Below are 17,133 nucleotides of genomic sequence, written 5' to 3'. Positions count from 1 at the left end.
TCACTGCTTGCGGTATGAACCACGGTACGTCTTGAAAGTCAGGTCAAAACCGATTGGAAACAGGCACTGGGCCCTAAGGCCATGGCCTGCCCGACTGAGCCACGATCCCACCCACAGGGCCCAGCCCAAACAGCAGCTCAAAGGGGTCCCCGCCCCCAGCCCGGGCCGCTTCTCCCTGACACAACCAGGCTGGACAGGAGCGGAATTAACGGGACGCGACAGCCATAAATCTGGACAGAAACGGGCCGGAATAAATCTCGGCCTTGGTCGGGCGCCACTCAACACTTTCTCACCCTCCTCCCCTAAATGAGGAAGGTTGTAAAATAAAATGCAAAGGTTTTCAGCTTTCCCCAAAACTGTTTGACAAGTGTAAAATATTAATTCAACCCGTCCAGAGAGAAAGCGTGTGATTAATAAAATAGGGTAGAGAGATCACGGCGGGTTGTGTAAGGTGCTGCTCGGGATAGATGAGCTGACGACTCATGCAAACTCTCATTACTCTGAGTAGGTTTCCGAAAAAAAAAATAAAGACTCGTCGGAGAATGCAGAGTTCAGAAGCCGACCATTACTCCTCCATTTGAAGAACTTAAAATTCTCTCGGCAATCATCTCAGGGGAAGGACTGATTGCCTCCCCAGGCCGGACAATCAGGCGTCTGGAAGGCTATACAATGCAGTTGATTATCACCTGCTCTTGGCGCGCACCTCAAATTATAAGCGACGAGGTTTGGTCTTCATTTCCGAAGATCATTCCCCACGCTCTGTGTCAATTGCCATTCTCTCGGGAGGGCTAAATCTTCCTGCCTTGGATGGAGCCATTATACTCAGCGGGGGGTGGGGGGTTCCCCTCCCCCAGGCAGAGGGAGCAGGAGCGGCCGAGGGTCTACAGACGGGAGCGGGGGACCCGCGCCACCCTCGGGACGCCACTCACCGTGCTGGGTGAAGAGGTCGCTGTGGATGATCTCGATCAAGCAGTACAACTTCTGGATGGTCAGCAAACCCGCGGGCACGTTGAGGATGAAGTCAGTGAACATTTTGCTAGGAGAGAAAAGTACCGAAGAGGAGAGCTGAGAGCCACGCGGCAGGATGACCCGGGCAGGAACAGCCAGGCCACCCCCCAGCGGCGGTGGTGGTGGCAGAATGCTGTGGGCGGGAATCGCACCCAGACACGGGTGGTCAAACGTGCTCGTCCTCACGCAATGGCCACTGACGCGGAGAGGGACGATAATAGGGGCCAGCAAGGAGGTGGACAGAGGAGAGCTCCCGCCTCCAGCCGGCGGGGCAGAGGGCTCTCGAAGCCAGTGTGGCGTCTGCTTGCAATGCAGGGGCCACGGGAGCCGACAGCTGCGGATGGAGGCAGTGAACATTTTGCCGGGAGAGAAAAGCACCCAAAGGCGAGAGCTGAGAGCCTGCGGGGGTCTGTGCTGCTCCTTCCTGGGACCACGCTGAGTCCGGACACGCAGTCGAGCCCCAAGAGGAGGGAAGGTGAGGGCGAGGAAGAGGAGTGAGGAAGGTGGAGGGCTGCGCCCCCTCCCCCGCCAGCCAGCGTGGACGAGCCCCTCCGCCGGGCCTTACCTGAGCTCCTTGGGGTCAAACACCAGCTTCACATCATTGACGATCGTGGGCAAGTACTTGAGCGCCGCGCACTGCAGAGAAGGGGAGAGACGTGTGGGCGCTGGGGTATGGGGACACACCGGCGGAAAGGGCCCCGCAGGACAGGGAAGGCCCATCCCCAGGAGGGTCTTGCGGGGCCCGGGTGGGTGAGGAGAAGGATGGGAACAGCCTCGGGAACAGCACCAGGTCACAGGAAACAGCTGCGCCTCGGGGCTGGCGCTGACCTCTGTGGCGCCCATGGGTCACCTTCTCCTGGGCCACAGCAGGCTGGGGATTGTGCTGTCGGGGAGGACCCACTGCCACCCCCGGGGGAGCACCAGACAAGGAGAAACCTGCGCACGGCCAGGCGTGGCAAAGAAACACAAAGGAAAGGGCGAGAGCCCAGCCCCAGGATCCCTGCCGCAGCGTCTGCGGGGGCGCAGGCAGGGAGGTGTGCGGCCACGAGGGAAGGACCCTCTCGCTCCGTCCCCGCACGGTGCCTGCGTCCCTGGGCGCCATGGATAAGCCTTTGCTGCCTTCACTTCCGCTCCCGAGTCGGATCCCAGAACCTGCATGCCACTGTCCGCGGTGACTGAGGGAGTCATGGATGACGGTCTGGCACACAGGGTGCGTGTATGATGGCATAGTACATGGGGTGCGTGTATGATGGGGTCTCTCACACCGTGTGCATTAGAATCAATTCGGATGGTGAGCATGTATGACGGTCGGACACACTGTGTGCATATATGACGAGGCGGAAACCGGAACATTCAGGAAAGAAAACTGCACAGCACGCCCCTGACAAGCGCCAATACGAAGACCCAGGACATGCTTAGGGAACCCAATCCAACAGTCCACCAAAGGACTGAACAATTTCACCAACTGGGATTCATCCTGGGTGCAAAGAGGGTCCGTGAAAGCCAATCAGTTAATACAAAAATGCCACATCAGGAAGAGGAGAGATCAAAATCCCACCACTGGCAGAGAGAAAACTTTTAAGAGGATCCAACATCCATTCACAATGAAAAGAAATGCATGGTGGACCGAGGGCAGGAAGAAGAGGCGGCCCCTGGTTCTGGGCAGCCCCCCCGCCACGCCCACACCCCATTACCAAGGTGCCCACGCTTTTGTGCCTCGGTGGGACCCCCGGGCAAGCTCTGCCTTTCCCACGGGATTTTATCTGTGGATTCTGGAAGCTTCTATGTGAACATCCCACACACTGGAGGTCTCTTCGTGTGGCCCAGAAGGGGGTCAGCAAACTCGGGCAGAAGGAAAAAGGGGCGGCACCTGGCGATGGAACAGTGCTCACAGCTAACCCACATCCATGCCAGACCCCCGAGGCAAAATGCTGAGTTGTCCCTGAGACCAAGCCCAAGGCCATGGGGGCCACTGTCCACCCTCCTGTACAGGCCTGGGACCCTCGCCACATCAGTCAGGCGAGAAAGAGAAACCAAAGGCAACTGGACTGGAAAAGATATGTCTCTCATTCTTCACCGATGATCTACAGAGAAGCCCCCGGAGGCCACAGGCCCCCCCAGCCCCACCCAGGAGCTTACAGGGACAGCGAACCAGTACAGAGACGCGGCAGAGACCAGAACAGCAAAGCACACTGCCCTTCAACGTGCAAATGGCAAACCAGAAGAGAAATCAGGATGACAAGCCCAAGAACACGTGGCAAACAGGAAGAGCTCACGCATCTGCGTCTCGAGAGAAGCAGGGCATGGACACACGGGCACGACAGACCTGACCCACGTCACCGAGCGGGGCCCTGGTTCTAGACAGGGCTCTGGGGGTGGAGGCCGGTTCTGGCAAGGACTGAATCCTGGGTAAGAGCCCGCCCCCACGCGTTCTTCCAGGGAGTGTTTCTCAGGGGGAAAAGCTGCCTCTGGGGTGCTGCCGGGGTTCGAGTCTGTTCGCATCAAGGAGGGAGATTCCTAGAGGACACTGAGCAATTTTTGTTTTTTGTCTGCAAAGAGAGTGACAGCCCAGGTAAGCGTGGGCCCTCGGTAGTGGGGTATGGGGGGGGGGGGGGGAAGGGGGTATGCCCGAGACCAGGTAAGCGTGGGCACCTTGGTAATGGGGTGTGGGCGTGGCGGGGGGCTGCCCAGAACCAGGGGCCGCCCCTTCCTCCTGCTCTCGGTTCACCACGCAGAGCCTGGGGGAGCGTCGCTGGCCAAGGCAGGCCTCCAGGAGTGGGGTGCCCTGCCTTCCCAGCCCCCTGGAGCCTCCATGCCGAGTGCCCAGACAGCAGCAGGGGTGCTGGCCTGCTGGGGTGCTGGCCTGCTGTTGTTTGGGCATGTCACGGGCAGTGCCCAGGGGCCCTGGGATCACACCTGCAGGATGCGGGCAGCCAAGTTGGGCCACTGAGACCACGCAGACCTGTCGCAGCGCAGGGCCCCAGACTCAGGGCCTGGGTGGGCACGGCACACCCCCCCCCCCCAGCTCCCCATGACCTTGAGGGCCGTGTGCAGTGTGGTGGGTCCTACCAGCTCCTGCCCAGAGCCACGCTTAGGTTTGGGGTCTGACGTGTTGAGGCCACTGCACTCAGCCCCCCACACAGGGGTGGTACCCCGAGTCCAGCTGGCCAGGGCGGGGATCTCAGAAGCGAGGGTCCCTGTGTGATGCACATGCACCCCCCCAAAACACACATCTGCTCCAGGATCGGGCTGGGGTCTGCGGGGAGGACGGAAGCACTGGCCTGTCCAGGCCCCGTTTGCTGACCCCCTTCTGGGTCACACGCGGAGACCTCCAGTGTGTGGGATGTTCGCACAGAAGCTTCCAGAATCCACAGATAAAACGCCGTGGGAAAGGCAGAGCCTGCCCGGGGTCCCACCAAGGCGCAGAGCGGAAGTCAGCAGGCGTTGCCCTTAATTCTCTTTCTTTCTCCAAAGAGACTCTGGGAGACGGAGCCCCCGCTGGGTGGGTCTCCAAGCCCCCCGCCTCCCAGCAGCTGGGTTTTCCCCGCCTTCCCCTCTTCGACATTCACCTCGAAATCAGCCTCCTGGGGGCCAGTCTTGGCTTCCCACTGAGGCCGCATTTTATAGGAAAGCTCCCCGGCTGGGCCCCCTCTGTCTGGCACATTGTTGTCACCACCAGACCCCGCCCAGCAATAGGGGCCTCCACTGAAGGTGCCAGGAGTTGGTACCCAGCTCATGCCCACAGAAACAGCTGCCACTCCTTAGCGCTGGGGGGGGGGGGGGGAGGGGGAGGGGGAGGGCAGACGCCTCCAGGCACTGGGCGGGGGATGGGAGGGGGGGCAGGGGCACCTTTCTGCCTGGTCCCTCCGCCCGCTTCGGGAGCACCATCCTGGGATTACAGATCCATTTGCTGCCGGAAGTTCAGTTCGGTCCCCGGCTTTCCAGTCAGAATAAAATGTATCAAATCCATCACTGCTTCCCGAGAAAGTTATTTCTTCGGATTTAACTTCAAATCTAGTTAACTTCCCATAATGGGAGTTCAAGTCCCGGCCGCACGTCTCTTTGAACTCGGTAAAGCTTTCATCTCGGTGGCAGTGGACGGATGGGTCCAATCGGAAACGCAGCCGGGCCGGCGGCAATGCATTCATTAGCAGGCAACCCCACACGCGCCGGGCCCCGGGGCCTCGGGCACGGAACCCGATGCAGAGGGATCCCCACTACTGAGCAGGAGGAAAGCCACCCCAAGACCAGAGAAACGGGGACGCCAGTGCCGACGGCCGCGCCGCTTCCGTCTCTGCTAAACAGGACACTGACCGGGGCTAGTGTCCACTAAACAGATTTCTGCCAAGCAGGAACCAAGTGGTTAGTAACAGTGAGTCAGCAGAGGGAGGGCTCGGTCTCCTATAACCCTGGCCGCAGGGGCTCACGGGACCCCCCAAGGCCCCCGCAGAGCTCAGCAAGCGAGGACAGCCCCTAATCTAACGTCTGAGGGGCAGGGGATGAAAAAGGATGGTGAAGGGCAGGAAATGCTAAAGGTCTTCTAATTGCTGAAATAGTTCACGTTAAAAAAAATTAATTTTATACTCTTCCTAAGCAAACTTAATTGTCATGCATCTCAGGAGAATGCCAACTTAAATCCAAACTGTAAAACCAAACAACAAAAAAAAATGCACTTTCTCTCTGGCATGGGCTCCGTATTGTAACTGTCTCTCTGGCTAAAAATATTACTACTGATGATGATTAATAGACACTATTTTAGGGTAAAGTTCAGGCTACATTATTCAGCATAATTATTTTAATTAAATCCATTAGCATATCTTTATATGAGATCACAAGAGCTATGGGTGGTACAAAATAAGGTTTTCTTGAATAATGTATGAAGCAATTATTAATTTACATATTTCTCAAGAAAAAGCATATTAAAATGATTTCATTTGGAGGTTTTAGGCAAAAAAAAAAAAAAACCCTAAAAAACATATAGTCCACAAATTCTCCTTTTAGACGTAGGGTTCTGCCTTTGGGAATGTGGGGACCTAGGCGTCAGCCTCAGAGACCCAGCGCACGGGAGACGGAACAGGCAGAAGGACGGGCCACGTCCGAACACCGCCACCACCCCGGCGACGGCACACAGTCTCTCCATTCTTGGCGATGACTGGCATGTGCCCCGCACACCTCTGGGGAAACCCCACAGCACAGCCCTCCTGGTTCCCAAACCCTCTTCTCCTGGAGGCGGATTCTCTTCCTCTAATCACGCTCCCAGCCTGAGTCCTCGCCCAGACACGGGCCCCGAGCACCACCAGGTGTGGCCCCGCTCTGGAGAAGACGCGGCCGGAACGTGGCTTGGGGCTTGTGATTTGGCCTCATGAGCTGGGCCCTGGGCTCCATCCTCCCGAACAAGGAGCACCCCAGGGCCCTGCCAGCTGGGTGCTGGTGACGGGAGCAGTGGACAGGAGCCACCCAGGGCTCCCGGGGTAAGCAGGAGGGCGGGCTCAGGGACGCACAGGCATCGGCCCGAAGAGCACTGGGTCTGGCGCAGGAGCCCTGACTCTGTCCGCGGTGCCGCAGACACGCCAAGAAACCTGGCACTGAAGGGGACGGGGACAGCCGAGGGTGAGGGGGGCAGCCCCAGCCCTCTGCAGAGCAGACTCCAGAGCCGGACCCACACCCCGGGGGCTATGGGAAGAGCTGGGGGCAGAAGGAGCCAGGACTGGGCGACCGCACACACCAGCGTGGCCACGTGCTCCCAGGCCCCACCTCAGGCCAGGACAGGACAAGGCGGCGACACCTTTGCTGCTTCCAAGTGGCCCTGCCCCACCTCACCTCTGGACGGACCCCTCTGTGTTGGATGCTGAGGGCAGTTCCGGCGGCATCCCCCAGCCCCCAACACCGCGGCCACAGCCCAACCCAGATGGTCAGAGGCAGCCTGAGCTGAGTTGGAAGCTCAGGGTCCCCGTCCCCGCGAGGCCACACATGCGCCTCTCCAAGCATCACACGGGGACTTAACGACACAACCTCATGGGACTCCCCCGGGTCCCTGGCCTAGACTCATGCGGCCTCACGCTGCCGGTCACCCACTCGGCTACCAACACCCTGGTGGCATGTCGAAGTGGGTGCAGCACCTCCCCACCAAGGCCGCCTGCTGCCCACGCTGGCATCCACTCTCCGGGACCAAGAGAACGGCCAAGTGTACGTCAGGCTGGCCTAGAGCCCCACCTGGGGCATGTTTGCGAAGGTTCCTGGGGGCACGACTCCCCAGGACGGTCACTCTGGAAGGAGGTTGCGGGCAGCCAGGGCCCATCCCAGGCTCCGGTGCCCAGCAGGACCTCTGTGGGGAGCAGATGCCCCTCTGCGTGGGAAGCACCTTGAGTGGTCCCAGAGGTGAGCCAAGACGAAGGCCGCCCAGGTGAAAGTCCTAGGTGCAGACCCAGGAGCCAGTTGCCCCCAAACCTCTGCCTTGGGGTGTGGGCTCAGTTCTGCCTCTCCAAAGCCCCCCTCCCCCTATGATGCAGGTGTCACAGTGCGGGAACAGAGAAGAGTCACAGGGGCCATGAGGAGAAGGGGGAGGTGCCCGGGTCGGGGTGGGCAGGAAGCCTGAGACCGGGAGCCCCTGGGAGCCTGGCTGGAGGTGACAGGGATGGAGGGGGCAGGGTGGCAGAAGGGAGCAGGAGTGGTGAGACTCTGGGGTCTTTCTCAGAGTCAAGACCCCCAACCTCAGGGTCCCCAGCCCTCCTGGGGCCTGTGGGTACTCTCCCCAGGACCATCGAACTCATCCTTGGCCATGACCTTCCTGTCAAGGCCCCTCCATCAGTCCCGGAACCACAGCAGGGGTCCCTGATCCCACCAGGAATAAACCCTGAGCACCTACAGGTGTGGCCCAAAAACCAGAAGAAAAAAATATAAAACACCCAAAAGCAGAATGTCGCTGTAGCTGGGCGCTCACTCCTACCCTCTCCTGCCCAAGGGAGTTGGGGTCTGCAGGTGGGGGGTGTGGGCACCCAGAAGGCGCTTTCCCTGCAGGGACTCTGCCCAGGCAGAGACAGCTCGAGCCTCGGAACTCAGACACTAGGGCCCAGAATGGAGAGACGCCACCCCCAAAGGACACGGCCCTCAGAGCATCTCTCCAGGTGATGGGAGACCCGGAAGCCTCGCACCCCGTCCAAGCGGGCTCAGAAAAAAACTGCAGCGTCACTTGGAAAGCACCACGGCCACAAGCAATGTCCACACCCAGCAGCCTGAACACCAGGGTCACACCAAGACACACAAGCTGAGCAGAAAGAAGAGGTTGTGGAGACGTGGCCGGCATGCGGGCGCTAATTTAGCCTCCAACGACGCACATGGAGGGCTGTCGCAGGCGTGGAGGCAGCCGCCCGCCACCAGCCGGGGAATCTCTGTTTTTCTGCCCCGACTTTCAAAATTGACTGTAGGGAAGAGAAAATGTCACCGAAATGACAGTCAACAAGGCAGCAATAAGCGAAAAGGACAAAACGCCACCCGCCGATTGAGCAAAGCCGGTCTCTGAGACGCCTGTGACCGACAGGGAACCAGGACCCGGGAACACAGGGGTGAGGAGACCCGGGGCCTGCCTGGCGGCCTCGCTGCATTTCATCAACCAGAAGAAAATCTGAAACGAGTTTTCCCACTGCACTCGGACGAGACACCGCTGAAGAGAAAACCTCCCTGCTTCTCTCGCTCTGCATTCGTAACGGATGGCTTAGAGCGAGGAGCGAAAATCTCTGAAATTAAATATGAAAGCAACCACAAGAAAATAATTACATTTATTGGAAAATGAAACGGCATGATGATCAGAGAAAATTAAATAATTCAGCCCCGGATGTCGGGAGGTCTAGAATTTTGACAAACACATTACTGAGTAAAACCACGGCCACAATCTTCTGAGCGAGAGGAGTTTTGCCGTTTATTTTGAACATCTGGATTTGGGGCCAAAGGAATCGTTTATCCCTTTAACGATCAATTAATTGCTGCACATTTCAGACCTGGGTTTCCAGGGTCGTTCTGGGGCCGCTCCTTATCTTTCTCAGGGACGCTCACAACCGCACCGAGCTGCCCTGGACGGCGGCCAGCGCCATGGGAACGCTGCCCCCACGGGCACGGGTTCCCCACGCCAACCAGCCTGTCCCCTGACTGGGTTCTGTTGGGGAAAGCGTTTGCCTTGCACAGGGCCAAGCCAGGTTCGATCCCCGGCACCCCACATGGGCCCCTGGTCCCCACCAGGAGCGATTCCTGAACACAGAGCCAGGAGTCAGCCCTGAGCACCCCAAGCCCAAACAAAGAGAGCCGTGGGCACCTCCACCCTTCGCCCCAGACCCGCCTTCTTCATCCCTGCAGGGGACCCAGCAGGAGTTTCTGGGGCCTGTGAGGACTTTCCAAGCGGCAGAGCAATGACCCCATCCTGCTTGCCCTCCACCCAGATGTGGCCATGCTCCTCCACCTGACGGGACTTTCTAGAACCTTCTGGAATCCACCAGGCATGCCTCCTGCCCCCTCCCCTCTTACCAGCTCAGCTGGATGGAACTGCCCCTCTGCCCGTGATGCATCTCCTGATGTAAGAAAGACTTTCTCCTTCTTTTCCCCAATTGCCCTCTCCCTTTCTTCTTTGATGGTTTCTGGGCCTCACCCACAGTGCTCAGTGCCGGCTCTGTGCTCGGGAATCACTCCTGGTGGGAATCACTCCTGCAGGGCAGCCCACGTGGTGCTAGAGGAACCCAGGTCAGCGGCGGGCACAGGCCCTTGCCCCCTGCTCTCCCTCCCCCAGGAGTCCCCGCTTCCTCACAGGAGGAACTGGAAAATGACCACGTCGAAGATACATACTTTGGGGTAGACCTACATCCAGGGGCTTACACACGCATCTCACATGTGGCCAACCCCAGTTCAATCCCGGCGCCAGATGGTCGACCGAGCACCACCGGGTATGACCGCAGGTCCCCAAACAATAGCAGGGTGATGGGAACCATTGACACGCAAACAGCTCCATGGGGTCCTGGGCTCAGGGGGTCCTGGGTTCGTGGGATCCTGGGCTCAGGGGATCCTGGGCTCAGGGGGTCCTTGGCTCAGGGGATTCTGGGCTTAGGGGGTCCTGGGCTCAGGGGGTCCTGGGCTTAGGGGGTCCTGGGATTAGGGGGTCCTGGGCTCGTGGGGTCCTGGGCTCACGGGGTCCTGGGCTCAGGGGGTCTTGGGTTCACGGGATCTTGGGCTCAGGGGGGTCCTGGGCTCATGGGGTCCTTTACCCACGGGGTTCTGGGCTCACGGTCCTGGTTTCCCTTCCCGACAACCGCACAGAAGCAATGATGAAAGAAGGGATGAATGCAGGGATGCAGCAGTAGCAACTGATAGAAATTGTAACGGATGTGACTAATGGAACCCCATGGTGTGCTGAGAAGGAGGACGGCCGCGGAGGTATGGAGCAGACCACACCCTCGGTTTCCCACAGAAGTGATGGGATTCAGAAAGATCCAGACATATCAGGACGAAGGCTGGGCTCAGCCTCACCCGCAGGAGGCCCAGGGCTGACCCGAGGCCACTCGGACCCTGGGGCCTGTGAGGACTTTCCAAGCGGCCCTGAAGCAAAGCCGAGATTAGTGTACACGGGTGAAACCAGAGCAGAGGGAAGTCGGATCTTCCAGTCCGACACACAAGACCCATCACTGATGTACCCGTGGGAGGGTCAGTGCCAGGGGCTGCCTGCCGGGTCAGCAGGGCTGCAGGGTGCCTGCGCTAAGGACAGGGCAGCCCCATGCTCGAATTTGAGCCTCCGAGTCACTTCAGAGCGATCTCAAGGACCGCTTAGCGGGTTCTGCCTTTTCTTCTCTGTACCTCAAGCTTAGGGGGACGGAGAAATCACCTCAGGAAAGCAGAAAACGGAACTCACTAATCAGCTCCCAGTTAGCGCTTTCTATAAGTACACAGGGAAATCATTTATAATCATATCCACTAGAAGGAATTCCAATTATTCCACTCGGTTTCATTACCTACCGACGGGGGGCGCCCCACACCCGGGCTGGACGTGGCTCTGTTTCCCCCCAGGCCTCTGGAGCAGGGGCCCAGGGTTGGGCAGATGAAGGCAGGTCGCGGTGGGGACTGCACAGAAACTCGAGCAGGAGGAAGATGAGGGTCTCGGGCTCCATGTGCTCAATGCAAAAGGCCATGACAGAACAGACTCGCCCACACCTGGAGCCAGACACAAGGAAGGACCCATCACGGCCCCATAATCAATAATGAGGATGAAATGTCCTTCAGAGACCATCAGCCCGTCCTCTGCAATGTGAGCGGCCAGCAGATGACACATGCCTGACGGAAGGAACGCGAACTCCCCAACACGATGCTCGTGTCGGGTCCTAATTCCAGATCTCCAGCTTTGAAGAGATAAAGTCCACACACGATAATGCAACAGCAAAGAAACGTTATTGCTAGCTCGAGCTAGGGTCCAGGGCTTATCCAACACAGTGGAGTCTTGACCAGGTCCCTGACTCCGAATCACAAGCGGTTTCTATAGGGTTCAAAGTACCACTGCTGGGAAACGGAATCTGTTTCAGTTCAGAAAACTGAACGTGGGGCTGGAGCGATAGCACAGCGGGTAGGGCGTTTGCCTTGCACGCAGCCAACCCAGGTTCGATTCCCAGCATCCCATATGGTCCCCTGAGGACTGCCAGGAGTGATTTCTGAGCGCAGAGCCAGGAGTAACCCCTGTGCATCACCGAGTGTGACCCAAAAAGGAAAAAAAAAAAACTGAACCTGAGGCCTACCTGTTTTTTCTCGTTTCTGCTGCCTGTCATGGTGTCAGTTTTGCACTTACACTCGATCTGCAGATGCCGACCAGGAACATTTCAAAGGAAGATTTAAGGCAAGCAGAGAGCAGCGCCCACATGGAACACCCTGGCGTGGGCTGGGGAGACAAGCCCGACTCAGGAGGGCCTGGGACGCACATGGAGCGGACAGGAAGACGTGGGGGGGGGGATCGCAGGCTGGCCCCAGCCCCGCTCACAACAGCTATGAGGCTGTTAAGCCACAAAGGGGTCTCTTCCAAAGTGTCCGCAAGGTCCAAATGCAAACCAGAAAACAAATCACTGGGAGAGGGAAGAAAGGGGGTGAGCCCGGAGTCTTGGGACTAGCCGGGCCTCTGCTAGGTGCCGGGTGGTCAGCCTGGGTCTCACTCAGAGCCTCTCCCAGAGGGGGCTCCACACCACAGGTCATGGCAGTGAGACCCAAACACATAAGCCACTCAAGCCCAGTGGGAACAGGATGAACTCAAAAGCCCTCTTCCCCACCCAGCCCCCCAGGAGAGATCCCTGAGCACAGCTGGGTCGCCCCCAAACAAAATCAAAATTTAAAATCACTCAAGGCAGTCTGACTTTTTTCCAAAAGTCCAAATGTTAACGCATTTCTTTTTGTTTGTTATGTTACTGCTTTTCTTTTTTTTTTTTTAATCTTTATTTTTCTTTTTGGGTCACACCCAGCGATGCTCAGGGGTTACTTCAGGCTCTGCACTCAGCAATTACTCCTGGAAGTGCTCGAGGGACCATATGGGATGCTGGGAATTGAACCTGGGTCGGCTGCATGCAGGGCAAACGCCCTACCCTCTGTGCTATCACTCCAGCCCCTCTTAATGCTTTTCAAAGTAAACAGCGCACCCAACTCCAGGAGGCCCAGGCAGGAACGCTGCAGAAAGAGGCCCGGGGACCAGCCACTCCAGGGTCCTACTGATGCCAGCGGGGAGTAGCCTAAGACCTCGGGCAGGGCCAGCTGCAGGCGTGGCTCTGTGCAAGGATGCACGGTGCCAATGCTGTGGCCTGCCTGGCATGAGGGGAAGGACACGCCGGCCACTCAGCAAGTTACTCAGCCCAGGTCAAGGGAGGGGGCTGGGAAGGAGGGGCCCAGACTAAACCCTGACCTGCAGGGGAGTGGCAGGGTAGGAAGTGGAGGGCATGGCTGGGGGGGGGGGGGGGGGCAGAACCTGGGGACTGCGATAAGGGCATTTCCCCCAACACCTGGGGGAGAAGGGCGTTTCCAGGCTCCTGGGTATCCTTTCAAAAACATGCAATCTACCAGGAAGAGGTGAGGACCCTGGAATTCTGCATCCTCCATGCCAGGAGGCGGAACTTAGGCTGGTCACTGTCTCCAAAGGGGTAAAACGTCACTGACCACTGTCCCATTTCAGGGCATCAGCACCGTGCACTGTCCAGTTTCAGGGCACCAGGCAACTGTTGCATTTCTGTACGTGGTTCTCTAACCGGAGCGACTGTTGCATTTTCTGTGACATAGTTGCATTTCAGCAACACTATGCAACTGTTACAATTCTCCAGCACACTGCAACATTGTTTTACTATTGCTAAACTTTGGGCAACAACAATGGGTAGAGACCCTTCAGACCATGAGTCTAGCCAACTGAGGTTTGGAATTACTCCCTGCCCAGAGGGCAAGAGCCTAGGCCAGGCAGAGAGAACAGTCGACGGCTCTGCATTCACAGAGGCCAGAGAGACCCCAGCACCCAGGCTCGGGCCAAGCCCTCTGTGGCGGACGCTATGATGGGCCTGAGAGACTGTGGGGGCCTTTGCGGACTCGGGGCCACTGGCCAGAGAGAGCAGGGACAGCAGAAAAGCTCACAAGGCCCCCACAGGTCGGGACTGGCGTCAATTCTGCATTACTTCTGGGACAGGAGTCGTGGACGCTTCACTGGCAGAGTGTCAGCATAAAGGGCTGACCAACCCACCCAGGGCCAGCCAAAGTTGGTCCTACCATGGGCCAGCAGGGACCAGCTCTGACCACCAGCCCGACTGAAGCCAATCCCAGAGAGAACTACTGGAATCACCTCCACGCCCAGATTCACACCCCTCACCTGCAGCCCCCCCGACAGGACAGCACCCGCCCCTGCCAGAGGGGCCCAAGGCCTGGAAGGCCCGGTCAGATGTGAGGGGACACTGGGACACCCTCCCAGGATGGCTGACGTTGACAGTCTCACTCCAGCCTGAGCCCACGGATGAGGGGCTGGCGCCCATTTCCTCTCCACCCAGGTGATTCACTGGCTCAACCAGCCAACACACCCCGGCTGTGTGTCCACCCCGACTTCTGCTCTGAGCTATGTCCAGTCCTGTCACGTGGCTCGTCTGGAAGCAGGGCTTGTGGGGCTGGGGGGGGGGGGGGGATGGGGGGAAGCAATCGCTCAGTGGGAGGCCAGAAGTGAGTGGGGCCTCGATTCCACTGGACCAGCCTCCTTGGAGAAGAGACGCCCCCAGGGATGCGTTCAAAGGAAGGAGGAGTAACAAGCGCACAAAAGCACGGGCTGTGTGGATGGCGGTGTCAGCACGGAGACAGGTGTCCGAGGGAGAGATGAGGTGGAGTGGATGCCACTCAAGGGGGCGCCTGGTTTTCGGGAGGGCTTAATCCACCTGTAGGCTAGGGACGTGTCCGCCTGGGGTGGACCCCCCACACCAGGTCACCCGACCCAGAACACACCCAGGCCTGCTGAGCAAGCCCCCCGGGGTGTCCCCGGTGCAGAGCTGGGGACCCGCAGGCGGGGATGAGCACACGGCCCCCAGTTGCGCCAGGGGCTCCAGCCTCTGACTCGGTACACTGGGGTTCTAAATCAAACCTGAGGGAAAGGAACAGAATATGTCGCTGATTGCAGCCAGAGACACTTCGGGAGCCTAAGTGACACCAGTCACCAGGATCATCACCAATGTCGAGATGGGCAGCAAAGACACCTGGTCCCCACGGCAGCCACGGAAACATCACGCCTGACACTCAGGGATCCCGGAGCCTCGTCTCAGGGGAGAGGAGTGAGAGGCCAAGGCTCCAGTTCCTGTGGTGCTGCCACGCTTGGCTGTTCCAGTCTCTGTTCCCACCCACTCCCAGGCAGTACCCGAACCCGACAGCTGCGATCTGGAGCCCAACCCACGAGAGCACGGGAAGAGTAGGGAGGGTGGAACAGGAAGCAGCCACCACCAGAAAGGCCCCTCTGGGAAGTGGGTGGCCCCCAGGGCCACCTGCAGGCCCCTCGGGAACACGCCCTGAAGCACAAGAGCCCCTCTGGAGAAATCAGGACCCTGCTCCCCTGGCAAGGGGCAGCCCCCTGGGCACAGGAAAGAGAACAGGATCCCCGGCCTCACGGACAGGGTAAAGGGAACACCCCAAGCTTCGTCCCATTGAGGTCTGACCCATGTCTGAGCACCCACAAGCCACCAGTGGTGCCCCCGCTCAGCTGGGCAGAGACCCTCCCGATGGGGTCCCTGAGGTCAGCCGCCCAGAGGCTGCAGCAGGCGCAGAGAGACCCAGGGGGCTTAAAGGGGAAGGAAAATCGTCTTCCTGCCAGCCTGGGGCCGGGTCACTCCAGGGCGGGTCAGCACTCCCCACAGTCCTGCCCCCCAGAAGCCAGAGGGCTGGGCAGGGCTTAGGGTGGGCGGGGCCTGGGTGGGCGGGGCCTGGGGTGGGCGGGGCCTGGGCTGAGGTCCAGCCCCTGAAACCGTGGCCCCCGGGGGTCCTACCTTCACCCGCAGGGTCTGGTCCGAGGCGCTGCTCATCATGGTGTTGATGGACCGGAACAGCTGCAGTAGGGATTCCACGAAGTCGGCCTCGCCTTTGTTCTCGTACAACCTGCGGACGACAGCGCACTCGGTTGCCCCAGGGCGGCGGGAGGGTCGTGGGGGCCGTGGGGGGCGGGCGGGGGACAGTCAGGGCAGCCCAGACGGCTCAGCCGGGGGAGCTTCACAGCCAAAGAGCAGCGGACTTAGCAATCAAGCCGTCCGTCGTGCCATATTTCATAAATATTTTAATATTGATAAATATGAAAACACATTACATAAATAGATAAATAAAAGATCTTCTGAGACTGGAAAATAAAGGAAAAAGAGAGGGAAGGGGGAGGAAAGGGAAGAAAGGGAGAGAGAGAGAGAGAGAGAGAGAGAGAGAGAGAGAGAGGAGAGAGGAGGGAGATACTTAGCTTTTATTTCCCGTCCCCCTATAACACTATTAATATTTTGGTGTTTTTCCTGGGAGTGTTTTATAAACCCATAATCTCACATAATTGGCAATCACAAAGATACTTAATTGCCTAAATTTAACACAATCTTATAACCATTCGGAAATGGCATTCTAATGGTAAACTCAAAATGACTTTATTTCACAGAAATGACACCACACAAACTCACGCATCACAGAATTGGTGGTAAGAGAAAACTTTCAAAAGGTGGGACGTGATATATGAACAGTGAAGAAGTTGTGCATCGGTCACACGTATGCAAATAAATTTTGCTAATTGCACATAAGTTTCCGGTATACATTATTTATTAGCAGCTTCTTCAAGTTGCTGTCTTACTAAAAAGCCGTGCATTTGCATACGAAAATGTTGCATCTTAGATGTTTTATTAATATAGACTCGTTTTCTGCCTAATTAAAAGCATACCCTACCTGAAAACTGTGTACAATGAAAAAAATTTATAAACTAAGCGATAATTAATTACCCCAGAGGTAGTCTTACACTTAAATGAGTTCTGCTATGAAACAACAAATTCTGCCTAAAATGGGCACGTGACGCTGGAGAGGCCGGTGGGTGAAGGGTGACCTGGTCGGGCCAGCCGAGAGGAAATGAAGGAGCCACAGCTGCACAGACGGGACCGGGCTCCCCCGTGCTCCCCCTCAACCCAGTGGCGACTCCCAACTCCAAGGAGGCCTGGTGGTCTACAGGGCTAAGAACTGAAATGAAGACGCTCAGAAGAGCCAGTCCAGCTCCTACCGGCTGAGGGAGAAAGCGCTCAAGACTGCGGCCTCGGGGAAAACACCGGGCTGAAAACCCCAGAGCACTAAGAAGCAGGGCAGAGAGGCCAACGGTGGCGGTGAGCGGCTCACTCGGGAAGGCCCCAGGAGCTGGGCGCCCCCAGCCCTACGAGAGGGGAAGGCGGCGGGGTGCCCGCCAGGAGCTGGTGCCCTGGGTGAGCAGCGCAGTCACTCCAGAGTCACCAATGCAGGGCTTGGGGTGGGCGGGGTCTGGGTGGGCAGAAAACCTTAGAAGGCCACGGTGGCGGCTGCACAGGCAGCCACGGGACCCGCCAGCCGGCCGGGAGGGACGAATAAACTGTGATCTACCTTATAGCAGGAGGAGAGGGAGAACGTAGACAG

At 58.2% G+C, this 17,133-nt stretch overlaps 1 protein-coding gene across 3 annotated transcripts in view; it reads right to left on the bottom strand.

Moving 5' to 3' along the window:
- The window catches only part of DOCK1 (dedicator of cytokinesis 1), a 306,250-nt gene that overhangs the window by 204,257 nt on the left and 84,860 nt on the right, over positions 1-17,133 (bottom strand). For all 3 annotated transcript variants that reach the window (XM_056106671.1, XM_056106670.1, XM_056106672.1), the window contains exons 23-25: positions 15,504-15,612; positions 1,574-1,644; positions 930-1,036 (exon numbers count right to left, since the gene is read on the bottom strand). In XM_056106671.1, the coding sequence (XP_055962646.1) occupies positions 930-1,036; positions 1,574-1,644; positions 15,504-15,612 (287 nt within the window). The remainder of the gene's footprint in view (positions 1-929; positions 1,037-1,573; positions 1,645-15,503; positions 15,613-17,133) is intronic.

The sequence above is a fragment of the Sorex fumeus genome, unplaced genomic scaffold (assembly GCF_029834395.1).
Source record: "Sorex fumeus unplaced genomic scaffold, SorFum_2.1 ptg000142l, whole genome shotgun sequence".
Lineage (NCBI taxonomy): Eukaryota > Metazoa > Chordata > Mammalia > Eulipotyphla > Soricidae > Sorex > Sorex fumeus.
The sequence above is the reverse complement of the archived record's forward strand: the minus strand, read 5'-3'. Positions and strand labels throughout refer to the sequence as shown.